The 26,047-nt window shown below is 48.9% G+C and overlaps 7 protein-coding genes across 7 annotated transcripts; 5 read left to right on the top strand and 2 right to left on the bottom strand.

Annotated features, from left to right (window-relative positions):
• Positions 1-1,853: 1,853 nt before the first annotated feature.
• Positions 1,854-3,790, bottom strand: BCR38DRAFT_456511 (sucrose transporter; the record flags this gene model as incomplete). The annotated part of the gene is made up of 7 exons (XM_040861922.1): positions 1,854-2,121; positions 2,196-2,315; positions 2,374-3,001; positions 3,043-3,063; positions 3,114-3,185; positions 3,237-3,545; positions 3,709-3,790. 7 exons carry the CDS (start codon positions 3,788-3,790, stop codon positions 1,854-1,856), a joined length of 1,500 nt encoding a protein of 499 aa, XP_040716770.1.
• Positions 3,791-6,927: 3,137 nt separating this feature from the next.
• Positions 6,928-8,079, top strand: BCR38DRAFT_456510 (uncharacterized protein; the record flags this gene model as incomplete). The annotated part of the gene is made up of 3 exons (XM_040861921.1): positions 6,928-6,944; positions 7,010-7,617; positions 7,703-8,079. The coding sequence occupies 3 exons, from the start codon at positions 6,928-6,930 to the stop codon at positions 8,077-8,079; spliced, it is 1,002 nt and encodes a 333-aa protein (XP_040716769.1).
• Positions 8,080-8,912: 833 nt separating this feature from the next.
• On the top strand, positions 8,913-9,424 carry BCR38DRAFT_483484 (uncharacterized protein; the record flags this gene model as incomplete). Its single annotated transcript, XM_040863632.1, has 2 exons — positions 8,913-9,002; positions 9,071-9,424. The coding sequence occupies 2 exons, from the start codon at positions 8,913-8,915 to the stop codon at positions 9,422-9,424; spliced, it is 444 nt and encodes a 147-aa protein (XP_040716768.1).
• Positions 9,425-10,043: 619 nt separating this feature from the next.
• On the top strand, positions 10,044-12,806 carry BCR38DRAFT_166478 (Man1-Src1p-C-terminal domain-containing protein). Its single transcript, XM_040853812.1, has 2 exons — positions 10,044-11,953; positions 12,082-12,806. The coding sequence occupies exons 1-2, from the start codon at positions 10,413-10,415 to the stop codon at positions 12,671-12,673; spliced, it is 2,133 nt and encodes a 710-aa protein (XP_040716767.1). The 5' UTR covers positions 10,044-10,412; the 3' UTR covers positions 12,674-12,806.
• A 971-nt stretch (positions 12,807-13,777) lies between these two features.
• BCR38DRAFT_365751 (Cyanovirin-N) lies at positions 13,778-14,591 on the top strand. The gene is made up of 4 exons (XM_040857232.1): positions 13,778-14,021; positions 14,103-14,126; positions 14,203-14,361; positions 14,427-14,591. Exons 1-4 carry the CDS (start codon positions 13,889-13,891, stop codon positions 14,429-14,431), a joined length of 321 nt encoding a protein of 106 aa, XP_040716766.1. The 5' UTR covers positions 13,778-13,888; the 3' UTR covers positions 14,432-14,591.
• Positions 14,592-22,897: 8,306 nt separating this feature from the next.
• On the top strand, positions 22,898-24,135 carry BCR38DRAFT_464889 (peroxisomal membrane protein 4). The gene is made up of 3 exons (XM_040862682.1): positions 22,898-23,145; positions 23,246-23,519; positions 23,597-24,135. The coding sequence occupies exons 1-3, from the start codon at positions 23,119-23,121 to the stop codon at positions 23,971-23,973; spliced, it is 678 nt and encodes a 225-aa protein (XP_040716765.1). The 5' UTR covers positions 22,898-23,118; the 3' UTR covers positions 23,974-24,135.
• Positions 24,136-24,182: 47 nt separating this feature from the next.
• On the bottom strand, positions 24,183-25,461 carry BCR38DRAFT_338908 (polysaccharide export protein; the record flags this gene model as incomplete). The annotated part of the gene is made up of 2 exons (XM_040855654.1): positions 24,183-24,839; positions 24,898-25,461. The coding sequence occupies 2 exons, from the start codon at positions 25,459-25,461 to the stop codon at positions 24,183-24,185; spliced, it is 1,221 nt and encodes a 406-aa protein (XP_040716764.1).
• Between the last annotated feature and the right edge of the window lie 586 nt (positions 25,462-26,047).

Below are 26,047 nucleotides of genomic sequence, written 5' to 3'. Positions count from 1 at the left end.
GCCGGAAAGGTAGGTGGCTGGAAAGGTGGGGTTGTACGTTAATGTGTAAACCAAACGAGCGAAATTTTATCCCTGGTCGCTGCTAATGTTCTTTTCTCGTCAAGGACATTCGGTAGACAGTTGGATTGTGGGACAATGAATGCATGACTTGTTGACACTGCGGCGTTGATACTCTTCATCAAAATCGGCGGGACCCTGCCTGTTGGTTTATCGCATGTCCGTTGGGTGGTCAGACGTGGTGCAACCCAACGGTTAAGGTAGCTGAATATTTGCATTTCTAAAATAACAATAGCAGCGCTACACAAACGGACAAAATTTGCATTATTCTGCTCCGACTTGTTGCAGACCTTTTGCCACTATCCATAAATGGCCTTGACCGCATGTCTATGTGGAGAGCGTACTACGCAAGTCGGAGTGTCCTGTCCACTAGCCATAGTAAAGCCGCATCCATATCGGATTAACATTAGTCGATAGGATTCCTAAAAATGACGTGTTTCTTCCAGTTTCGACCTGGCGTTACATCGTCTTTGGAATCCCATCATCCCATGTGAGCCCGATACCGTAAAGTTGCATCACTAAGCTAGGTGCATCTCTACTTCATCTTGACCTGGACGAGTTATGTATGCTACACCAGCTCTTCCGGGGCTATACCCAAATGGCCCGTAAACTACCCAGACAGCCCATTATCACCAGAAATGAGCCTAGCAAAGTCTCTACACGTCATGCCCTCGCAGACTATAAGCCACTCCCAGTATGATACTGATATACCAGGCGTTTCTACAACAACCGTAAGTGATGGCAGATACTCAAGCTCTAGAGCTGTCGATATTTCATTCGTCGCAAACTACGAAGGAAGAAAAATGAGCAAAAACAATGCCTGTGGAACTTATCTTCTAGCAACAAGCATGCTCGACCAGCTAGGTTACCCCCGCCAAGCGGTTCTGGCCTGCTAAGTGAGTAACAAGATAAACGGCGCAGTATTCCGAAATATTAGGGAATAATCTAGCGTAGTTCAGTATTCTAGTGCATTAGACCAAGTAGAACCTAATTGGTCCAACTGGACCGCCGTTTATTCTGTTAATCAGCTGGCCTCCGGAGCGCGCCGCGTGGATCTCCGCTCCCAATAGACCGGTAAAGGGATCCTGACCGTCACTCCCAAAAGATCACACCAAGAGGTAGATTAAAACACGAGATTAATTGTCCACAGAGACCTTAAGATTATCAGAGTCGCAGAAAAACCCCCAGGTTACTCGACCGTTCTGGAAAAAAAAAAGAGTTGCATGGTATCATTTATTACGATCATACTGGTAACCTACTGGAACTAGGCCCTACAATTACTTGTATAATCATGCAATGGAACATACTCGCTCGTAATTTACAAAGAGCAAGAGAAAAAAAAGAACAAGGATATCGAGGTAGCGCTAGAGCGCAAGAGAAGGGAAAGAGAAAAGAGGTTTAAGAAGCGATATCCGTGATCAGCATCTGGGGCTTAGTACACTTCTCACAGATCATAGAACCAGTCTAAATGCTTCTAAACAGGGCTGCTTCCTCAGAATCACAAGGATCCAGCATATTCCATGGTAGAGAGTCAAGCATATTGCACCGATAGTATCAGCCTCGTCACAATCGTACAATGACTTGTTTTCTACACAAGAAAATGTCACAGGTCGCCATGGGCAAGGGTAGTGGGTAATATCTCATCAATACGGTGCTATCTTATCCAATTCAGACCCCCCAAAACGCCGCCGCATCTAATGACCTGTGAGGAATACTTCTGGCTCCTGATATCTAAGGTATACTGCTGAACCTCTGTGGTCTAAAAGCTACTCGAACACATAATAGTTCAGACCGTTTTACAAATACCTCAGCTTCCACGTAGCGAATATCCCAACGGTAGCACTCATGGCACCGATGAACAAACAGACCGCAATGGCGTTTGGACCGTCGGCGCTATGATGCTCATCCGGACGAGCCTCGTGCGCCAACTCGGCACTCATACCCGGTTCAAGAATGGCAAATACGACAGTGCTTATGAAAGTGCCTACAAACTGAGGTAGGGTAGTGTAGATGTTGAGGATGCCGAAGTAGATACCCGAAAGCCCCCCGTCGAACTCGTCTTCACTGGAATATTGGGATCATTGGGCCCATGCTCCAGATGCAAGACGGATGGACTGGATGTTCCGCTGAGATTGGACATCTCTACCGACTCATTAGACAACCGTCGATATGAGGGATTGGACTGGGTCGCGCCGCTAAGCTTGTTCACTTCGATGCCGAGAAACGTTGGAGGAGCCCACATTGCGATCGTCCATGGCCTATAGGATCCGGTCAGCCGAGTTCAGCAAATACTTTAGACCACGGATATATGCTCACAATCCGCATATGCAGATCAACGCAGTCGCAAATTTGAAGCTGTGCGCGAAAGGTGCCACGAACATAGCACAAGCGAACATGCCATGTGCAACCATCCAGGTTGTCAGCAGATCGGGCTTGTACTTGTTGATCTTCTCGATAATCGGAGCGATACTCTGTGGTGGTCGGGGGGTGAAATTGTCGGCTTCAGGTGACTTGACCAACAGGGGCAGTGTCCATGCGCCAATGAGGGTGATGATAGAGTAGATGACAAGCGCGGTGCTCCCTATACGACCCATTTGACCCAAAACATCCTCAGAGCCCCTCGCGTCTTCAGGCACATCATAGCGAAAGTAGGTCTCGCCAACCCAGGTAGTGTTATAGAAGAGGAAAGGAAACCATCCTACCCAGGACCAAAACTGCACATGGCATATGGCTCTGATCCTCGGCGGAAGGTGGAGTAAAGTGGACCAGATCTGGACAACAACCTTGAATCTGCCCCCTTTATTCCGTGGGTCATGTTTTACAGCCACCAGGACTCTCTCTGTCACGGCCCATGACGTGACAAAACAAGAGCACAATATGCCCAAGGCGGCTATGAAGGTGAGTCTCTTGAACTGCGAGTGGCCTAGGAAATTCCCGAATATGCCTGATAGATCGACAGCCCCGCCATGTAGCCAATCATGTGACCGATAGCCGACATCCGACCGCCTGCTACGAGTGTTAGTGAGTTCTGGGTTGGTCATATTGGGATTCCATACCCCAAGCCGCCCCATCTTGCTGTCGAGAAATTGGCAGAGTGTCGACTACCAGACTTCGCGCGGCGGACATGACTATGACAAACTCGATTAGAAGTTGGCCATGGAGGCGGGGTGCAAACTCACCGGCATTGATGGAAAAATCTACGGCGTAGATCGATATGATAGCAACGACTATTGTCGGTGTCTTGGCGGCCGTCTCGTCCGGAATAAAAAGTCCCACGATCTCCCTAGTGAACCCAAGGATCAAGAGACATATGGCTACCATTACGGCTCCAACCACTATAAAAGGTCGTCGTCCCCATCTCGATGTTGATCCATCTGCTGTAGCGCCGACAATGGGTTGAACAAGAAGCCCTGATAGAGGTCCCGCGATCCACACGAGAGACGTCTTGCTCTTGGTCAAGCCAAGCGACAGCAGATACGGGGTGCAATCTGGTGATGCCGTCGCATTAGCTTCCATTTGTCACCTGCGAATGAGACGCAGCCGAGTTTGAATACTCACATGTCATTTATACACTCCATGTGAAGCTTCACGCGACACCTGCGTCAGCATGTCTTGCGCTCAAAGTACCATCTGCTTGGACCTACGTGATACCCAGGGTGCTGAAGTTTAGTAGTATCATGCGCAGCGCATCCGAGCTACCCTTGATCGAGGGCTGACCCGACCATCGCGACATCTCTTCAGGGTTATTCGGGTCTTTGACCCAGCCCTCGTCGGCGTCGTCTATGTCCTCGTCGTTGTCCTGCTGGTTGTCAGGATTGAGAATTTCGTCCTCGATGGGGTCGGCAAAGTCGTCGTCGAGTGGCTCCCAGGGTTCGGATTCGTCACTCGCTCCGGATGGCTCGGGGTTTTCTGACGCGTTGCTGCGTGGAGATCCATCGACCTTGTGCACTTCAACCTTCGCATCATCGGGAGCTGTCGAGGCCATGTTGGCCCAGCGAAAGGGAGCGGCACTGAAGATATAGACTTGCCAACATGTCAGACAGGGATGCGCACTGCGTAATCCTTCGGTTCACAGTGAATTGTAGTTTTTCTTTTTCCCCGGAATTGGGCTTTACACAGCACAGGTCTCGAGCCGAAACTTGAGGTTACACAGTTAATAAAAAGTGACTTCAAGATATGAACAATAGGGATTTGGCATCTGGCAGATTGGCAAGACGTTAGCGTTCACGATATGGTGTGTAAGGTGGCTAACGAGTTGAAGGTCTCAGCGACGTGGCTTAAAGCGTTGGTGGAAGTGACGTCGGGTGTACCCGTGCCACACCCCACTTATTTCGGATTCGCTTGAGCTCACCAACTTGGCCAGTTTTTCGACGGATTTCAACCTTCAATTAGAATCTACGTAATAACCGCCAACCAAGGCCTGTCTCGAAGACATCTGTAGGCTGTAATTGGCCTGTCAATCGACGTCTTCTAGCTTCTTTTGCGGCATCAGAAAAGCTCTTTTTGGCTACTCTACGTAGTCCTTCATGATACTTGGCGAGAACTCTCTGTGCTTTAGCTACCTCATCTTCAACCTTCCTCTTCGCCATCTCTCTACCTTCTGCAACGGATAAAACTCCACCAGATTGAAGATGATAGTTCTTCGTAGCGCGCCGTTGTTTTGATATACGTTCGGCGTACTTTGTACGGCTAAGATCGCGCTTAGTCTGTATAAGCTCGGTCGCATTAACGAGGGACCCTTTAACAAAGCGACTAAGTCGATAGGCTAGATCTGGACTAATACCAAGCTCTAGATCAGTAAGACAGTTCGTAATCTTGCTAGCTACTTTATTAATTTGTCGAAAAGTAGTAGGTGTGCCTTCATATGACGAAGATGAAGGGGCTGGTGGTGGTGATGGCGTCTTTGGTCTACGTTCTTCAATCTCTTGTAGTATTGGATGAGGGTAAAATGGATATATACCGGTTTTCTTGAAGGCTGACTGGATAGTACTTGCTTTGAAGGTCTTTTTGCGTACATCTTCGATAATTGAGAGGAACTCTAGCTTGGTTATATTGGTACATCCATCCCGTACTAGCTGATCGAGGGACTTCGCATGCCAATGCTTATATGGCTGAAAAACAACCACATCTAGTGGCTGTAAGATATGAGTAATATGGGGAGGCAAGCCGAAGGGTATAATATCGTGGTCGTTGCAGTACTGGATAAACTGCTTCGTATGGTGGCTGCCGTGGCCGTCTAAGATCAATAATCGCTTTCGACCTTTCTGCGTTTTCTTAGAGTGTTGTTCGAAGTGCATAAGCCACTCGAGAGAGATCTCGTCATTCGAATAGCCTGTATCGACCGGCCGTAGCTTCGTATCTGGATGAAGGTCTTGCGCGTACCACTGAGCCGAGTGGATAGTCCCCGTGAGTATGAGGAAAGCTGGTATTACGTCGCCAGCAGCAGAGATAGCTTCAATAGCTGTCGCTGTCTCTCTATTTTCTGGTAGGCCGAAGTAATGGGCCCTCTTGCGCTTAGTGATGATAAGTTGATCGTTACCAACACCAATCCGGAAGCCAGTCTCGTCCATATTCCAGAGATCAGAGGAATCGATTCCTTCTTCCCGGAGGACTCTCTCAAGCCGTATAAAATACTCTCGTATAGTGTCGAGGTTTTCAGCAGTCTGGCGGTTTGAATGGAGCTTCCGCTGGGAAGCGTGGAAGTAGCTATGGCGCTTGAGGAAACGTGTAGTCCAGTTTGATCCGACTGTTGGTGGTGGCTGATTTGGTAGAACCTTGACTCTCTCACGCAATATCGTATTTGCAGCGTCGGTAACGAATTCTACGCGAACCGCAAGATTGATCCTATCAAGGCGGTCGATGTAATTACAGAGGGCCTTTTCTTCGGCTTCAGATAGTAGTTTGTTGAGTCCTCCGTGGTTCTTAGTCTTCCCAGCTTGCTTGACGCGGTATCGGAGGGTCTCGCGTTTTACGCCGCTTTCTCGCGCAATCTTGGCAATTTTGGCTTGAGGATGCTCTTGCATGTAGAGGACGGCTTCCTGTAGCTGTGAGTCCATTGCGATTGGAAAAAGCTAATGAATTGACGAAGATAGGATAGGTTGAAGTTGAAAGTGTCGAAAAACTGGCCAAGTTGGTGGTGAGCTCAAGCGAATCCGAAATAAGTGGGATGTGGCACGGGTAGCTGACCCTATTAATGTTTAATTAGCCCCTGAAACATTGAATATACGACTAAGGTTAGTACTGAAGCACTGTGAAATGGTAGGTTGTATCCACCATTTGATATTGCGCCATCTAATTCCCATGCGAACTTTCATGAGGAACCGACGATCAGCATGATAAGTACAGACTAAGAGGAGATGCGCTGTCATTATGTAGAAGTCACACAGGAAGCTCCGCGACAAATGCTCAATAACCGCTTGATGTTGTCTATTTTGATAGATACTTTTGATCAAAGTACCCATCCACCGCAGATCTGCCATCCACTTCCGAACTGGCGGCGTCTGTGCTGGATCCCTGCGATTCCTGCAATGGTACCTGCACCTCCATCCATTGAGTCAACTGTAGCTTCCGATACAGGAACGTGGGGTATGGAGAATTTTGTACTACAAAGTGCTCATCGGTCTCAGCTGGTTGCGCCCAACTTTTAACAATCGGGTGCGACTGCATTGGAATATAGCCAAGGAACAACCAATACTGCTTGAGACATTACACTGCAGTTTACTCGACCAAATATCATAGGTTCTTGCAGTTTGTTGAGTTGCAAATTGTTCTGTCGAGCAACCCGCCCCATAGTACACCACTATCTAGTTGTGTCACGACGCGAAATTCACCTTCTGACTACTTCCCAAGATATAAGCAACAACAGACAAGATGGATTTGGTCAACCAGTTCGTCACCAGCCAACGGCACTTGCTTGTATACATGAAGTCATGGCTAATCCTGTGGCCAATAGCTTAGAAGGTCGGCTTCTGTTCGCTGTGCCTAAGAAGGGCCGGTTGAATGGCGCTGCCCTGAACCTCCTCGAGGGAGCCGACATCCAGTTCCGAAGAGAGAACCGACTAGACATAGCTCTTGTTAAGAACCTCCCCATCGCCTTGATTTTCTTACCCGCTGCCGATATCCCGACATTTGTAGGTGAAGGTCGAGTGGATCTCGGAATCACTGGATTCGATCAAGTTCAAGAGCACGATGCCGGCGTCCGCGCCATAAACCGCAAGCGAAGGTTCTCGGGTGAAATAACTCCCGAAGAAGAGAGTGCGCGCGGAAGCTCTAGTTCTGGTTGTGAGACGGTCATGGATCTGGGTTTTGGTGCCTGCAAGCTGCAAGTCCAGGTTCCCGACAAGGGAAGCTATGCCACGCCGAAAGATCTCATTGGCAAAAACATTGGAACAAGCTTTGTCCACTTGGCAGAGAAATACTTTGCAGATCTAGAGATTGAGGAAGAAGGTGAAGCCAACGGTAACTTCAATGGCAAGATACGAACGACCATCATCGAGCTGAGTGGCAGTGTCGAGGCTGCTTGTGCACTGGGAGTTGCTGATGGTATCGTGGACCTTGTTGGTAAGCCCTACTTCCCCATTTCGCCTAAGCTGCCATAGGCCAGTTTGGTGGCGTTATTCTATGCTTGGATCTGACAACTTTGTAGAATCTGGCGAAACGATGAAGGCTGCCGGGTTGAAGGCTATTGACACTGTTGTTGAGTCGACCGCTATCCTGATAAAGTCGCGATCGCCTAGTAATCCAGCCATGGTCGATCTCATTGCGTCTCGAATCCGTGGCGTGATTACGGCACAGAGATACGTCCTATGCCAATACAACGTACCAAGGTCTTTACTCAGCCAGGCATCAAAAATCGCACCAGGAAAGCGTGCCCCAACTGTTACGACGCTCGACGAAGAAGGATGGGTGGCCGTAAGCGTCATGGTTGAGAAGAAGAAGATCGCACCTGTGATGGATGACTTGGCCAAGGTGGGAGCTACTGATATTTTGGTCCTGTCCATTGCGAATACGCGAAGCAGTTAGGATTCTCTCAGGACTCTAGCAGATTAGCAGTGGTGTGGCCAAACTTGACTTCACGCTGTAGGGAGGCAATGGACGTAGCAAAGGCGTTTCTTTCCTCCTAGGTCGGTCAAGGTCAAACATTTCTACTCGATCTATGGTCCTCTCCCCGGTGATTGGTTTAGGCTAATGAGGACGGTATATGAGAAGGAAGTATCATGCATCAATGGGGTGTTGTGAATCCGGAGTTGGCATGGATACTGGTAGCGGAGAAGGGCTTCATAAAAATTAGGATTAGAGGATTGCAAAAGAACAATACTTCTGGGGTCACAGTATTAGAAAATCAATACCCGTCCCCGTCCCTTATATTCGAACAAGATGTATTTTAACAGTTATCGGTTGTACCAGTAACGGGTTTTGAAGGCAAGGCATTCGGAGAGACGACAAAATGAACGTCGCTGTGTATAAATGTTTTGCACAGACCGTTGGAGTGGCATTTGACATCGCAACGAGCAACTTCTCATAGCCTACGATTCCCTGGTCAGTGCTTATAAGCTCTCTAGCAAAGGTCAAACCGCCCCGGGTTTTACGGAAACTCTGTTGCTTCGCCGCTATAAAAGCCAAGGGGGCGGTGTTACTGCGCCTTGCGAAATCAATCAGTGCGAAATCAATCAGTGCGACAACGTCAGCTGTGACGTATGGACTTGAAGACTACCCTTAGTTGTCTATCAGCCCTTTTCGAGAGACCTGATCCTTTACATATTCATTCATTTGTCGAACCCCCACCCCCCCCCAGATGGTGCTTGTTGACCTCACTCGGTGCACAAAAGTCGAACTCATTCAGCATCAATCTCACAATGGACTTGAAACCGGTCACCAGCTCAACTGGGCCGGCAAGGGGAGCGAATGAGGAAGCAAAGCAGTCGGCTTTCTATCAGACTTATCAGGTGAGTTATTTCATGCCACTTTGAAAGCTGAGCATAATCCTAATAGTCGCATACTTACCACAACCCAGTCTATCATGGCCCCAATTAACTTCATAACCTTTTTGTTGTCTCTCTACCTAGTAGACACACGGAATCAGAAGTACTGGAGCAATGCCGCCTTTAGAAGTTGGCTTCCGGCCTGGCTGCACCCTTTCATCTACAAACCGCAGCCGTATCGGTGGGCGGACAAGGGGCCGGCGCCTCCGAATAGGAACGACGAGCGGTGGTACTATCACACGCGGAAGAGAAAGCTCTTCAAGATGGAGGCAGCGGATGCTTTTGCTATGAGGAATACCGTGTTGGTGGGGTTGACGTTGGGTGCCGTCGTGGTTAGCGTGGCAATTTGGTGGTTAGGGTCATACACTTGGTCTTATTTCCGGTGAGGGGGGTTTTGGCAGGATGTGGTTGCAGTTTGGGTATTGGGTGTAAGGTATTGTTCGCATGGACAATACAAGCAGATCTGATACCGTGATGAAAGGAAGTACATAAACATAATTGTAAGCTAAGTGCACTGAAACATTCACCTACAGCGCAGCCCTGGTGATGTATAGCATTGCATATGTTATACTTCTCATAAAACAACAGTTGATACATAGGCACATCATACTGTTGTGTTAAGGCGAAGGAAGGTATCAAGCTGTGCAATGAGCCGCCACCTAGCCTTGTGGCCACGCTAGTCGGTCGTTGTCGAACGATAATGCCTGCCAGACAGTCACATGCCTCCGATAGAACAATCGTTGCCACCTGGCTAAAGCAGAAAGGCATTACTGAGTCGACAACTATTGGATTCTTCAGTCAAGTCTGCATCTGACGTTTGGGGGTTACCCTCAATCTTGACTTGACCCTGCAGATATCATTTGTCTTGGTTGCAGTTGTTACACAACACAGCCACATGCCTCCCGACTCTTTCGACACTTTTAGCCACGTACCAATCTTGCCAAGCCCCCTATAACTACAGGGGCCAAAAGTAGCTTTACAGAGGCCGTTCTAGTTGCCACTCTGGTTGCCACCAGCAACAAGCAAGTCTGCTCAACTACTTTCAATCCATCGAAGACAATCCCCGCCTTAAGTAAAATTGGAAATCTGTCTTTTGACAAAACTTCAACATCATCAAATCCAGCTGCCAGTGGCTTTACAGGCAATCTGCTTCATTTCGGCTCAAATCGAAGCTGTACAGTGCATATCGTCGGCGCGCCTAGTGTACTCTCCTTCCGACATCATCAGCTCACACAACAGCTGTGTGCTCAGGTTGCATCCACGCAGGCAGCGCCGCATGTCCTGGGCTAAGACGTGATCAAAAACCCTCTGCGTTTCTATCTGTGTCGCTCTCAACACCTCGTTTCCAGCTGTCGGTTAAATTCGCGAACGAACATGTCGGACACCGAGAGCTTGGATTATCTCCAGCCTGGCTTCGAGCCAACCTCGCTGACGATGCCTCGGCTGCGGTCGATTCTTGTCGCACACAACATTCACTACCCGTCGACTGCCAAGAAGGCGCAACTGGTTGAAATCTTCAATGACAACGTTGTGCCACAGTCTAGGAAGATTCTGGCACAACGCGCACGGGCGAAGAGGAGCAGCAAAGGTATTACCGATGCTGAAAGCTCGCAGAGCAGCAGTGCTTTTACCGACCACGACAACCTCCCGCCGCCATCCACTCGTACTCGACGATCTCAATCGCCCAGAAAGGCGACACAGAAGTTCAGGTCGGAGGAGCCAGAGCGTCAAATGATGCCGCCAACCGCCAGCCCATTGAAGCGAAAGCCGCGGGCTCCCATTCGACAGGCGCAAGCGTCAGACACAGATACCAATACTGAGCCTGACCATACAGTGTCTGCAAGGAAGGTGCGAAGGGCGAATGAAGTCATCTCGCAGTTAAAAGTCGAAAGCTCCGATGAAGGCTTCTTCAGACGGACCACAGGCGCTTTCACCTCGGACAACCCATTTCAGAGCGGTAGCTCATCGCCCCTGCCGGAGAAGACGCCCACCAACCGGAGGAGGACAGCAGGCCACGAGAACAATCGGCCGACGAGCAGGCCAACCAGTAGTTCGTCGCGACGGCGCACTGATTTCCCCACCTTCTCGGGCGACGACGAGGAGAACATGTCCAAGGCTTTCCAAGTTCCTGTCAGCAGACTGATGCACAATAGGACGCCCGAGCCACGCGCTGAGACTCCGGAACCCATGGATGAACCTGGAGAAGAATTTACACCCGAGGAACAGCTCGAACTTGCTGCTGAGGAGGCTATACGGGGCGAAACGACCGTGATTACGCGCAGGCAGCCCCGTCAACCCAACGGAGCAAGCTGGAGCACTTCACTCTCGGTCATGTTTCTCACGCTACTTAGTGTATTTGCCGGTTGGTATCGCCAGGAAAAGATTGCAGTCGGTTACTGTGGCGTAGGCAAACACGTAAGCTCAATCCCAAGTGAGATTTCTGTTCCGGAATGGGCACAGTCCGTCCTTCCGTCAGAGATTAGCGTCCCGCCTTCCGTCTCGGACGCCCTGGAGCCCAAATGTGAGCCTTGTCCTCCTCATGCGTACTGTTACGATGATTTCACGGTTCGCTGTGAGCAGGATTATATCTTGAAAGCGCATCCTTTGGCTCTAGGAGGCCTGGTTCCTCTGCCTCCCACATGCGAGCCTGATGGAGAGAAGGTCCGCCGGGTGCAGGCCGTCGCAAACAGAGCTGTCGAAGAGCTGCGTGAACGCACTGCTAAGTTCGAGTGCGGCCAACTGGTCGACGTAAGCGGCGGAAAGGCTGCAACACCTGCTATAGAGGAGCAGGAACTCAAAGAGATTATCAACCAGAAGAGAAGCAAGAAAATGAATAATCAGGAATTTGAGGATCTGTGGGGGGCCGCCATTGGGGAGATTAAAGGCCGAGAGGAGGTACAGGTCGAGGTCCAGGAGTAAGTTCTCAGTCTCTCTTTATCCTACGTTCGCGCCAGTTCCTAAAAGTCTTTCCGTCCTACGCACATCTGTTACCAAAACATACATCTGACCTGTCCACTAACCAGAACCCCGGTCGTCTCCATAGAGTACGAGATTCCGGAAGCGTTCCAAACACCCTCTTCACGTCCACCTCTCTCGCTCGCATTTCACTCACGTGTGCGGTCCGAAGATCAATCCGACTCGGACTGGCACGATATCGTCTCCAGATTAGCGCTCTGATCTCAATATTTCTTACGGCACTCTATGGTCGCTCACGCTTCCTCGCAAACCGCGCCGCTGCTGCCCAGGTTCCGGGGCTCGTGGACCTCGTCCTGGAGAGACTGGCAAACCAGAAGCAAGTCGCAGATGATGAGGATGATCCGTGGCTGTTTCTGCCCCATCTTAGGGATGATGTACTGAGGAGCATACACTCACTCAACCAACGGGAGAAGATTTGGAAGCGCGTCCGTGCCGTGGTCGAGCAGAATAGCAATGTCAGGACTGGCCAGCGTGAAGGCCGCAGTGGGGAGGTTGGGAGAGCATGGGAGTGGATTGGCCCTTCGACTGGTGACAGCGCGCGTAGGCGCAAGGGCGGCCGAGTGTCTTCAAACCCGGATGTGAAGGATGAGGAGGACTCGGAGATGGGGGAGAAATCTTACCTTCATCAGAAGTGGGAGGAGTCGAGACCAATATACTAAGTGCCTGAAAGGGCAAGAGGCGGAACGGCGTTCAGAATGATCTGAAGAACTTTGGCTTCGCTTCACTACGCCGAGTCATAGCATACCAAACTTTCAGGTCCCGCCTCCACCTGTTCCAATCTCGTCTTTGTTCATGGAGTGTGGGCGGCCCTGGTTTTCCTCGCTCACCAGGGAGAATATGCTTTAGGTCATGTTTTTTATGTTGTAGGACTATGTCTTGTGTCGTTTAGGATCTGGCCGGCTTGCAGGGGAAATCGATACCAATATGAATTCTATTCATTTACCTATACAGACAGATTTGCGTGAGCCGACGATTGGGACTGCGTTGATGGCCCCCTACATATTCAAAATTGAAGTGAATGGTGCCGTTTCTGTTTTTTGTTTCCCGCCTGTCTCGGGTTTTTCCTGCTACCCGACCGGTCTAATGTATCTCTATAGACCTTATTTCATATGATGTATCTGATTGGAAAAACGGAAAGTACTAGGAAGGATTGGTTTGGACGAAGGCAATGTATGTAACACAGGCGTAGATAGTTACATCGTCAATACATATTATTGACCCGAATCATCTATGAGATTGGAGATGTAACTTGTTCAATTGCACATTGTGCCCTCCTTTGATACATTGATTCACCAATGTGTCCCAAACGAACTCGAACTGTTCCCATGTACACTGTGCTCCTCACTTCGGTTCCCTCTGAGCACATGCCGATGATGAAGTGAAGAAACTGTAATTGCACTGCTTGCCCGTCCTAAGACGCCGTCCCTGGCACTCCCCACTTTGACTCTAAGCTAAGCTGCTATGCTGGTGCAGAATGGTTGGTCGTGAATGCGAAGTACCAACACATGAGTGGGTCCTGTGACAGCTAAGTCAACAGTATCTAGCCCACGAGTATCAAGTGCTGGTTCTCGGTGGTGAGACGCCAGGAAGGGAACAGAACCCTTGAGTCCAGCATTGCGGCACACTCTATGATACAATGTAGAGATACTTCTCCGGCCCCGCAAAGTACTGCAAACGTGCGGGTATTAGGGCATGGTCCACTGGTTGCTGATAGGGGCTTAGCAGCGGTCCCAATTCTACAGCTTCGTGGACCCATTAGTTATAGTCAAGTTTCCCCCGTTAAGAACGACCGACCGCCACTCTCGATCAACATCATCACTGATCCTTCTCTCGACTTATTTCCAACGCAATATCTCACTCACCAAAACGACAACATGGCTTTCTTCAGCTCTGCTCAGGAACTCCGCCTCGAGGACAACCACATCCTCCATGCCAAACTCCGCAAGGTTGACGGCGAATGGGTTGATGCTCATATCGACTTGAACGCGTGGATCGGCAACGACAATGGTGAGTGACTGAATCACCTAGCTAGCAGCGCATACCCTTCCCTTCTCAAGGCCTCATGACTGACCATTCTTCCACGAACAGGCCGCTTCCACTGGGACGGTGCTGGTATGTAGCGACCTCTGGAATACCCATCTCTTGATATCCTCCTCGACAACAAGTCACTCACCTACCAATCCCACAGATTTCGCCGACTCCGCCGAGAACATCCGCCTCTCCATCGAGGGAGACGGCCCTGTCGCTGTCCTGCGTGCCGACCTTCGCAACATCGATGGTGAGATGGTCGGCGCCGACTTGAACCTCTCCGAGCGTCTTGGCAACAATGACGGCTCCTTCCACTGGGGTAAGCAGTTCTCCTCAATTTGAGAAAATTCAATAGGTGACGTAGCTGACCTGCTGTCGTACTAGTCTAAACGACGGGACTTCTTTTGTGATATGGACAGAGCTTTTGCTGGGACATGATGGTATGGCACGATGAGCTGCATGATAGAACCTTGTGGCAGGACACAGTGGACATTATGATAACGTAAAAAGGCTATGTTGCTTCTAAGTTGCCAATACAATGAATTTCACATCTGATCATTTGTTGACGATGATTATGCAGTGCCGTGGGGATGGCCATGGCCCAAGATCAGTAGCGGTGTACACGTTCACGCCTTATAGACTATGACAAAGTCGTATCCACCTAAGCAGTGGGCCCCCTTACCCCTCGCACCAGGTGTTCAAGTCCTCAAACATGCCAACGTAGCAGGTGGAATCATGTAGGATAATATGGGATAGCTCGGTGGTCCAGTATAATAGACGGGATGGCCTGATCATTCCACTCTCGATGCGCCGCCGTTCATTCAGTTATCCACTGACGACCGGACTCCGAGTTGTAGAGCTAACCGCATTCACATGAAAAATATTACCATTTGAGAAGCCAGGTGGGAAGTCAAACGCTAGCCGCAGGTCACCATAGGGAGACTAGCGGAAACTCACCGAATAGCGCAGCAACGACAACAATAGCGACACAAGCTAGTAGGGGCCCTGCAGACGATACGACGACGACGACGACGATGACGACAAGGCAGCCAAGCCGGCATCCACTAGAGGATCTGGATGTAGAAGAACTTGACCGTCTTATAGCGGAAGAAGAAGTAAGGTCGAAGAAACGACAAATGATCGAATACTTGGAAGCTTTAAGAGGAGAGGTGCCGCCAAATCGTAACGCCGGTAGGAACCCGGCCGAGCCTATAGAGCTAAGCACGGAGCGACCTCGGAACTCGCCTTATTTATTATATCAAACCTAAACGGGAGGTTTATGATGTACGTAGAGGACTTCGACTCGGATACGGCACGTGTATTATACGCTACCGGGTGCCTCGAAGGGGCTGTATAACGATGATAGACTAGCTACGTGACTACGACTTATGAAAACGACCTAGGGAGGATCCGGTGGGATGATATAGAGAAATAGTTGAAGGATAGCGTAGCTAACGACGATACCCGAGTAATTAGCGTGATAAGAAGATTCGATAGTATGACCTAACGTTAAGACTAGAGCTACTAGTAGTTTATCGACGCGTACGAGGCTATAGAGATTAAGGATCCCGATAAATAACCGGAATGCCTACGGGTTATTAATATAATTAACCGCTTACAACTAGAGCTATGTAACATGTTATGTCCCGAAGATTCCTAACAACCTGAGCTGAACTAGATAACATCGCTACGCAAGCTAAGGCGCTTGGGAGGAAAACTAGACAACCTGTGTACTAGTAACACGCTTGAGGACGGCGTATAACCAGGTGACCACTGGTGCGCAGTAGTGAAACGGGGTCAGGCGGTCAGTAGGATATACCTACCACCTAACACACTGAACAGACGGCTCCAGTGATCAGACGGAGATCATGGTGCTGGCCGTAAGAGCGAAGCTCTTATAAGTCTTGTGCGCAAGTTGGTCGGATGTGCCTCTGAGACTCTCGTGTCGGGATAATTCTCAGAATAGGACGTCTGGCTCCTAGGAGTCGAATTGAAGCTGTCTCTAGTACTGGATTGCTCTGATCAGAGCAAGACACAATGTCTCGTAATTGTCAAGGCTAAAATGGAAAGGATAGATGGATTCTTAGAAGCTATCCCCTGAACGTGTAAGTGAATCATGAGCTGAAGCTTCTGAATTGCATGCATTGAAAAGAGTGAGATGATGGCTAATTATTGCTTGTCGAATCGAAAAGATGAAGAAGTCATTAAAAAGGGTCCGTCCTCGAAAAGAAAGTTGCAGCCACAAGCCTCCTTCATCAAAGCAAAATATCCTCCCCATTCCGTCACCTATTTTCCCTGGCGTCCGGCCTTACCCCGCTACAGTAGTTATTAAATCAAGGGCACGCCGGCCTGATTACTTCATTCACTAAAAAGGAGAACGATTACTGCCCTCTATAGGGCTAACGAGCACTTAATAACACCACCTGCCTACCAAGGGGCCACAAACGACGACAGACTACCCGCTATTAGGCACTGCTATCCACGATCTCCCCCTCCTCCACCTCATCTCGCTCTCCCTCTTCCTCCTCGTTGTCAGAGGGCTCGGCGAGCTCATTGTGATACTCTAGGATGTTAGTCACTAAGGTTACACTAGTAGGGAGCAGGTTACCTACTACTTTCTTGTATATCTCGCTCTAAGCCAACGTTCGGGCGACTAGTTCTTACAACAAGACGTTTCACTGCTCTATCGCAGCAGCTTGACGGTCAGCAGCGCGAGAGGAGGTGTAAGGAAAGAGCCATCATAGCGGGCCGGTCTTGTGACGGTTGCCACGTGATTGACCTACACTGGTTTGAATAGATTGATAAGTGGTTGCAGATATCAAAGTCAGGGACTTTGGTATTGGTCTCTTTTGGTGAAGACATCTGGTACGGTGGCGTAGTGGCAAGGATTGCAACCCCTAGCACGGCGTGACAGGTCTCAGCTAACAAGTTGAGCCGGGGGGTTTCGCCCCCGATCCGGTAGAACCCCGGAACCACCTAGTTACAGATAATATATCGAGGCGCTTCTACCTAACTTAGCTTCCTTAAGAATTAGTCTTATAATATACGTACCTATGATCTTAGCGTATCCTAGCCGCTCTTTATACTATCTAACTATTCCTATAAGACGTATAATATCCTCATTATAATTCTAATTCTTCTACCTAAGTTACCTAACCGCATTGACTACCTTTTACATTAGACCCCTATATGCATAGAGTTAGCTCTCAAAACACTATATGTTCAAGTATCAATTTACATAGCAAAATGTGACGGCCGGTGTCACGATGCCACGAAACCCACTAGCTGTGGACTCGTAGGAGCACTGGCCATCTGAAGGCGGGATTTAAGATCCTCAGATGTGAGCCAGCCTGTTTTAGTTTCTCTTTCTTTCCTTGTCGAGAATCGTTAAGTCAATACAGTGCATTAGAGTGTTTTGACTCTTCAATTGTGCTCACCGTGACACAAAACACACTAAAATTCGATATTTTAAGCTGTAGATACATTTTTCATTAATAATAAATATCTTTTTCATTCAAATCTTGTCTTAGCTCTCTTATTAGGCTTAGATTAATTTTCAAGAAATAATTCGATTTATAATTACGTATCTGGCCGTATTAGCCGTATTCGCTTCTCTCTCTTCTCCTGTGCCTGTGACGACTGACACATGGATGATAAGCAGGGACATCCTGACATGGCCTGCCCTGATCTGGACGAGCGCGTTCCCCTTATAATAGGAGAACGGCCAGACATACTTGTAACCCTTTCCTTCTCTTTCTTCCCTAGTTTAGTATTCAACAATAGAGATGCACTGATATGCAACCTTGATTCGTACCTATGTGCCTCTGCCTCATTACAGTGCCGTACGTATAAATATAAGTGTTACGAACTATTGAACCTGGACTAATAAAGAAGGCGCGTTAGTAGGCCGGAGTAGACACACTCGCTAGGATCACAGGACCCCGTATCGGAAGAACGACTGTTACACGCAAAGGTGGTCAAAGATTTGTGAGGTTGTAAAAGCATGACATTCTATCTAGTCCTATGGAGCACGAAGGTTGGATTTAGTCCCAAAGGGCTAAGTCACGTAGTAACCTTGGTGGTCTTAGCAAAGCCCACCAAGGTTGCCTAACAATGCCCCCTTCAAAGAGAATGTCAATGTCATCTCCATTGCAAAGCAAAAGCTCTTTATCCGTCCTTCATTTTATTTTTCTTTTCCTTCGTGCCTTCAGGTTGTCTTGTAGATATGTTGTGTAGTTTCAAATTGTATGATTTCTGATGAGTGTAGAATGCTCGCGATGACGTCATTGTCGTTACTTTCATCTTTACATACCAAGATGGGATCGAATTGGAAAGAAAGCGACATGATTCTAGCGTGTCAGGCGCTTCAATCGAAACCCGAATTAAGCATCCGACGCGCTGCCCAATTCTACAATGTCCCTCGTACAACTCTAGCTAACCGAAAACGCGGACTACTATCTCGACGCGATACTCGACAATCTAGTCAAGAAATTGAAGACCTAATACGGGCGCATATAACCCATATCTCGAAGGAGGATTTCTTTTCGGCATTCTATAGGGCGTATCGTACGACTATAACTAAGTCGAATATCCAGGCAGGTTTCAGGGGGACAGGACTTATTCCGTACGACCCGGAATATGTGATTTCACAGCTGGATATTAGGCTACATACGCCTACACCTCCTGGGAGCTCGTCTGGCGCCCCCTTAATCTGGGAATCAAAGACTCCAAATAACCCTCCCGAGGCGCAATCCCAGTCTGAATACGTTAAAAACAGAATCGTACAGCATCAGAATAGCTCCCCGACGACAATACTTACGGCTATTGACCAATTTTCACGTGGTGCGACGGCTGTTATGCATCGGTTAGTTTTACTTGAGGATGAGGTTACTACACTTCGGAAGGCCAATCAAGAGCTAAGCCGTCGTCGAAGGACTAAAAATCGACAGCTACAAGATGGAGGATATCTTAGTTTACGAGACGCTCAGGACTTACAGTCTCAACGGGATATTGAACAGCAGCTACAGGATGATATACGTGTAAGTCGTCGTCGTACGAGACCGGCCGAACCACGCCGACAGCGCTGTAGGATCTGCGGAGAGCCCGGACATAATGCTCGTACTTGTGAGAATGATAAAGATACGTACGAGGAAGATGATTCCGATTAGTTTGAATTATTATTTTTTAGTTTAACGTGAATGTACACCGAGCTGGCCACCCTTACATAACCTCGCATAGAAATTTTACGATAGTAAAACCACAACGCCGTAAATCAATTGAAACTACTCTGAATCTTCCTCTCCAGAAGATGGCAATGCGATCTTACAAGTTCGCGCATTATGCCCAGTCTCGTTGCAAATACCACAGCGCCTTGGGCGCGTTTCAACACGCTTTGCGCGACTACCATTTCGGCGCTTTTCTTGCTGTATCTGCGTCGCCAACTCCCTAGAGTCCCGTAGGTCCTGTCATTCTTGGAAAATAATTGATTCTCCTTCCCGTAATTGCATTTTTTAGTCCTCCGGCGCCGGCTCAGCATCTTATTTGCCTCTCGAAGCTCAGCGCACTCGGCCCGTACGAGGGCGAGCTCGTGCATTATCATTTTTGCTCCCTTCGCAAACTGGTCGACAGCTGAGAAAATATTCGTCAGAGAGCTATTCTGATGCTCGGAGATGCGCTTTTTCAAAAAAGTATACTGTGCATGAGCCTCTATCGGGTTCTGTGGCGTCTTTGATACCCACGGTCGGGTTGCGATTTCTGGGGAGCCAACAGGCGTCGGGGTCCGTAATCGTACGTCCAGCTTTGAAATCACACTTTCTGGATTGAGTGGAACAAGTCCTGCCCTTCGAAAGCCAGCTTGAACGTTTTTTTCGCCGAAAACTGCAAAGAAGGCGTCTTTGAAGATAGGAAAGAAGTCCTCCTTCGCGATATGTGTTAGTGACCGGCGTATCAATTTCTCTACCATCTGGCCGTACACCCGCTTTAATGGACCGAAACAGGCCACGTCAAGTGGATGGAGGATATGGGATGAGTGCGGAGGCATACACAAAGTTACAATTTTGTGTTCTTTGCAATATAGCTCGAAATCGCCGGAAACGTGGCTCTCGTGACCGTCCAACACTAACAATCGATATATCCCGGACTTTCGATCTTTCGTACAATTATCGAAGTGTTTAATAAATTCTATACCGATCTCGTTAGTCATCCATCCTTTTGGACTAGGTCTAATTCTCCAATCTTTCGGAATGTTGTCGTCTTCGTACCAAGAAGAGAGGTGGTATCGGCCCGCAACAACGATGAACGGCGGCAGCGCCCAACCGGTAGACTGGACCGCTTGGATTACGGTAACCCATTCCCGGTTACCTTGCTGTATTGATTTCGGCCTGGCACGTCGTTCGGAGCTCGTAACTACTATATTGGTTGAGATCTTGCCCATCATAAATCCAGTCTCGTCGAAGTTGTAGATGTCCGACTCTTGGATACCGTATTTCGCGATAACATTCGCAACAAGCCGAAACCAATCTGCAATAAGCTTTGGATCTTCGCATTGGGCCCTTTGCTAATCGTAAGGACGGTTCCAACGAGTTTTCAACTCTTTGCGACGTGCGACGAACCTCGAGGCCCAGCGCGTTCCAATGGGCCCTGCGTTACGTGTCGCGCGGATAGAATTTGCCATTGCTTCCACATCAGCAATCCGGGGCGGAAACGCTCGTGCATCTAAGTCCAGTATATGCTTGAGAATGACCTCCTCTTCTAATTCTGTCATAGTTCGTGAATTGGGCAAAATACCGCGTCGGAAAGGTACGCCGTTTTTACGCGTTTGGAGGGTACTTCGGGGGACTTGGTACGTTTTTGCCACTTGTCGGAGACTAAGTTTTTGGTCATTTTTGAGAGCTTGAAGGGCTAGCATTAAGTCTGCTTCGTTGTATGACTTTGCCATAATTGGTTGTTGAGAAAATCAAAGATTAAGTTGGCCGGTCGTGTTGGCGCATGAAAGTGGCCAGCTCGGTGTCATGGCCAGCTCGGTGTACATTCACGTTATACGATACTGTTTACTTTAACTTTAAAATCGACGGTGATATTAGATAAGTTAGTAAATAAGATGGTATAATCTTCATAATATATATTAGCTCCGTGTGGATATAATATATCGTTACCGATAAGTATATTAGGTTCGAGGTAACGACCTAGTGGTCGGGGTCGACTATATTAGAAGGGGGGTATAATTGTTATAAAAGGTAGTAATTAACGATAAGTAGGACTCGAAGGAAGGTTACCCCGGGTAAGCGGGCGAAATTATAACGGCCCGTCGACGTTCTAGGAAAGCCTTTGAGCCCTTAAAATGGTGTTCTAGCACTGCCTTAGCTTCGGTATTATAGAAAATTTACCGCCGCTACCGCTCTTAAAGCATTAGAGTATAGCTCTTAATCTCTCCGCCTCTCAACATTTCAGTCTCTATTCTTTGAAAATATGCTTAAGATAGGAAACTACAGACACGTGTTGCCTTTTGGAAAGCTGCGGGAAGACATGCCTGTAGTAGTTCGAGTCGCAGCTTCTAGATTGCTTATTTGTGTTGAGCTTGGAGATGTCTCGGCTTTAAAATATGGGGGTTTGACAAGGAATGATGCCTCAGGAGAAATTCAGGGAAAGAACAGTCTCGTCGAGACGCTTGAAGCGTTTTTCAGTTCGTCCTTGGGTAAGAGAGCGACTCCGTTAAGAACGTCGCCGGAGTCCGAATGAGTTGGGTGGTGTTGCTTGCAGGTTCAGTGATTAATGGTTTGTGGTGTTAAGACAGATAGATTAGATGAAGAAGATCTCTGTTTTCATCTGAAATTAGGAAATTTGCGAGATCGGAAGGCCTAAGTCTTTCAGGTTGGATTGATGTTGTAAAATGAACGAGGAACGTAGTTTGGATGGTTAAATATGGTCGGAAGAAAGCAAGTAGCTGGGGCTTGGGAGGAGCCAAGTTTGACAAGCAGATATTAAGGAGGGATTTTGGATAATGCGAATGTGCTGCCCAGCCGAGCCATTGCTGATTAATACTCAACGATACGTGATTTTTCTCCTACAGAATGGCCGCCTGCAAATGATGTGAAGTGAAACTTGTTGACGATTGTAGAGGTTATTTCGGTAATAAGATAAACTGTAATGCGTAATTACTTGGTTCGTTAGGTGCGGTTAGATAGTGGAAGAAGGTGCCAATTATAGCTACTTTAGCATGCTTGCATGGGTTTGTCCGGCTACACAGATATGTGTGGGATTGAGCACCATATGTGTGCCTGAGGTGGTGCCTGAGGTGGTGCCTAAGGCAGTGAAATCGCTTGTGTAGATAAAAAGGTCGGCACCTGCCTACCTACCTTAAATGTAACTTCTCATATAGCACTCCGAGCAGTCAATACACACATCACACTGCGCATCGAGCATCGTAACCAATACAGGATCTGTACAGAGTCATCATCTGAGGGTTGAATCCCTCAATATGTAGCAAAAGATAATCAAGCGTTTGCTGCTAATATTCTTGAATCAAAAACGATGGTTGCTGGAGTACTTGTACCATCGCACCTGCCTGCGAAGGCGATAGAAGATAGAAGGGTTTATTTCTGTATAGAAGCTGTGGATCACTCGATTAGCGGCTACAGCCTCACCGGAGGAGGAGACAGCAATTCTGGCAATTCGAAATAATGTTCAGGAATGATAGGTACGCTGTCACATGCAAACCTGACAATGAACAGCCTGAGTCGAAGTGCAGGGCCCTCCTGCTACTGCGTCATGGCACCAGATCTCGTTCGCGGGGCCCCTGGCTAGCGCATTCCCCAGCTTTTGAGCCGAGCATGTGGGAATGCCGGACGGGGTGCCGACAACAGCGAAGGTCATCATGGGACCATTTCCTCACCCCTTTCAACCCCCGATGAAGTTGATGCAATCATTGTAATTTGTACCGCCTAACCAACAAATCGAACATAGAATTTCGATTGATACACTAATGAGGCTATAGCGACCCAACTATCGAACAGCGCATCTTCTTCCGCGCGCGAACCTGCTGTCACCTTCCTCCGCTCAGTGAAATAACCGAGGCAAGATGTCGTCTGTCGTAGAGAGCCTCAAGGTGCGTCTGCCGGCGCTCAATATCCCCTCAATACTCTCAAGAAAATGTCATGAAAGAATAAAGCAGAGAAACACTAACAATGGTTTACACCTTCCTACAGGCCTCCATCGAGCGCATCATCCTGAACCCCGCGAACCACGACCTCCTCGCGATCGTGAAAGGCGCCCGCAATGGCGCCGTCTACGGAGCCAAAGTGCGCTTCCCGCACGCGCTCGTCATGGTGTTTCTGTTCCGATCCGGCACCCTCCGACAAAAGGTCAACCTCGTTTTCAAGGCGACGCGGACGCATGCGCGGAACCTGGCTAAGTTTGCGACGATCTACAAGCTCACGTGCTATTTGCTTAAAAACTTTGGCGCGACGCCGGGGAAGGAGGGTAAGTCTTGTCCCGAAATGCAGCGGGTGGTACATGTATACCGATCCTATGGGGGCTGATGAGATATGTACCTGCAGGAAACTACGATACTTTCATTGCCGGCCTCATTGGCGGCTACTTCGTCTTTGGAGGGCGGTCACCTCGCACAGGCAAGATATCTTCGGTCAACCAGCAGATCGTCATCTACGTTTTTGCCCGTGTGGTCCTAGCACTGGCCCGGTTGACTGTGAAGCCGGGTCACGGACTCCCCTTGGTATCGCAGCAAGGTCCTTCGGCTAAGATAAGCCACTATGCCTGGCCCGTGTTTGCAGCCACCTCGTGGGCAATGGTCATGCACCTCTTCCGGTACCATCCTGAGGATCTGCAGCCGAGCTTGAGGAGCAGCATGAATTATATCTACAGAGAATCGAACGATTGGGATGGCCTGAGGAATTTCGCTTGGCACAATAAATAGGGTGGGCATTGGTTTTAGGAATGCGAGGATCTACTGTCATAATGTAGGCGTTTAGAGGGATTCGGTGGGTTTACTTGCCAGTGTATACTGTGTAGTCAGATTTCAAATATGATTGGTACTTATGAATAACAGACAAGATAAAATAGAACTTGATTTTGCATTGATTTTGGGCGCGTAGGTGTGTACCTGGTTTTACTTGCGTTCGGACTTTACAGGTGCTTCCAACCATTTGACCACATGATCTGCATCTCGTTAATAAGACAGGCCTCCCCGGGCTCACTTCGAGGCAGCTCTCCATCTGGTGTCTCTGCGACCCATTGTTCTAACCTCTGGCGGACAGTGCGCATTTCCAACGACGTTTGAAGTCCCATTCGCCAGCTCGCAAGTCGGTTAGCCCACCCCCCTACCACAGCCCAGAGTGGACCGGGGAACTGGTTCCTTCTAATGTGGCGGTATGCCTTAACGTTATAACCTACGCGGACGTTAGGGTTCAGCCAAACCCCCTTTTCTGCTGTTAGAGAATTGTCAGCGTGGATCAGACAGCATTCTGAGCCTTCCAGATGCATGTCTGCTAGACTATCGTCGATGCCTCGGAATTTCAGAGCCGGACTCGCGTAGAACGGCGTGGCGTCGAAGGCCACTATACCATTCCAGCATGAAGTGACGCGAATTGGATCGTTCCGCAGAGCCGATGCTCTCGAGGTTGGCGACTGGAACCATGGCCAGTACAAAGAAGCTGTCTTTAGTCCCAAATCATCCCTGAGCGCAAATGTATCGTAGTACAACGGCGAGGACTTGAAGTCCATGGAGCAAACGGCGGCGTATTCGCCATTGCGGGTTTCCAAAAGAGTAACAATGTCCACGGTCTGGAAGTAAAGGGTCAGTTACTGAGTCCTGCATTGCCGAGCGGACATATGTTCTCACATCAAATACAACATCGTTCAGCCATAGAACCTTGTCAAAGTGCCTGCCCTCTCTTGCCAGTCGGTCCAAGGGCTCCATGGCCTCATTTCGAACCTTGGCAAGGTATGGTATGCGGCGCAACTCGAATTGGTTCTCCGGCGCGTTCCAGATCCACCCCGGCTCTCGACTGCCGGGCGGCGGTCGCGCATCGATTTCGTCGAGTTGTTCCCATACAGTCATACCGAGACTTATATCGTTCGTAACCCCCCTAGCATAGAGCCCAGCTTTCAGTTCCATTAGCGCATCTTTTGTCCCCTCCTGCGATCCCGATTCCACTGCCGAGATGTGCACATTTTCCGGGCCGAGGTAGTCCACCAGCGACAGAACCGCGTCATTCCACGCTGTTCGTTGTATCTCTTCGGTGTTTCGGTGTACAGAAGCTATGAAGACGGTTGGCCTTTTCGAAGCAGGTGCCGCCTTCTGGTCCAGCGGTGTTCGGTAGGTGTCGGGTCGCTGGGATATCAGATGTATCGCATCGATGAAGAAAAGAGCGAAGAGAACCACCACGAGGCGGCGCGTATACATACGCCGAAGGCGTCGAGACTGGAGAAGCATGAGAACGTATAGGGGCAAGGAGATTATACAAAAAGATGTAGCAAACAATGCCCAAGCATTATGGAGGCTAATGGGCTTCCTCCCAGTTACCACCCCAAGCCAACGTGTCGCAGAGGGAGGAGAAGCAAGCTTTCATGGAATTGAAACAGAATTCTGAGGAAAAGAAGCAAATGGATTGGCCATCAGAATGTTAAAAAATTGAGCAAGGAAACTGAAGTGATAAGCTGGCCATCTGAAGTTTGTACCTGCGTTGGAACCCGCCAGCTTGGCGTGCTCCTGTTAAGTTACGATCCGCTAAATGTGGATCCTTGCATGTACCTTGTGGAGTTGCAGTGCCCGCTGACAGGGCGGGCAACATGAACCCCTGTCGCTGCCAATTGACAGCCCCGGTTGGATGCGTGATCTGTTATTTGCATAATCGGGTGCCAACCGCCTTGCTGCTTGCCATCTACCTGATAGCTTCGAAAACCATGATCTTAAGCCGATTATCGGGAATTGGGTGGTATGCTGTAACTGGAAGTTGGGGGATTTCCCAGCTAGTAAAATCAGGAGATCA

Source organism: Pseudomassariella vexata (assembly GCF_002105095.1).
Source record: "Pseudomassariella vexata strain CBS 129021 chromosome Unknown BCR38scaffold_5, whole genome shotgun sequence".
In the NCBI taxonomy this organism is placed as follows: domain Eukaryota; kingdom Fungi; phylum Ascomycota; class Sordariomycetes; order Amphisphaeriales; family Pseudomassariaceae; genus Pseudomassariella; species Pseudomassariella vexata.
Note: the sequence above shows the minus strand (reverse complement) of the source record. Positions and strands in the feature narration are given on the sequence as shown.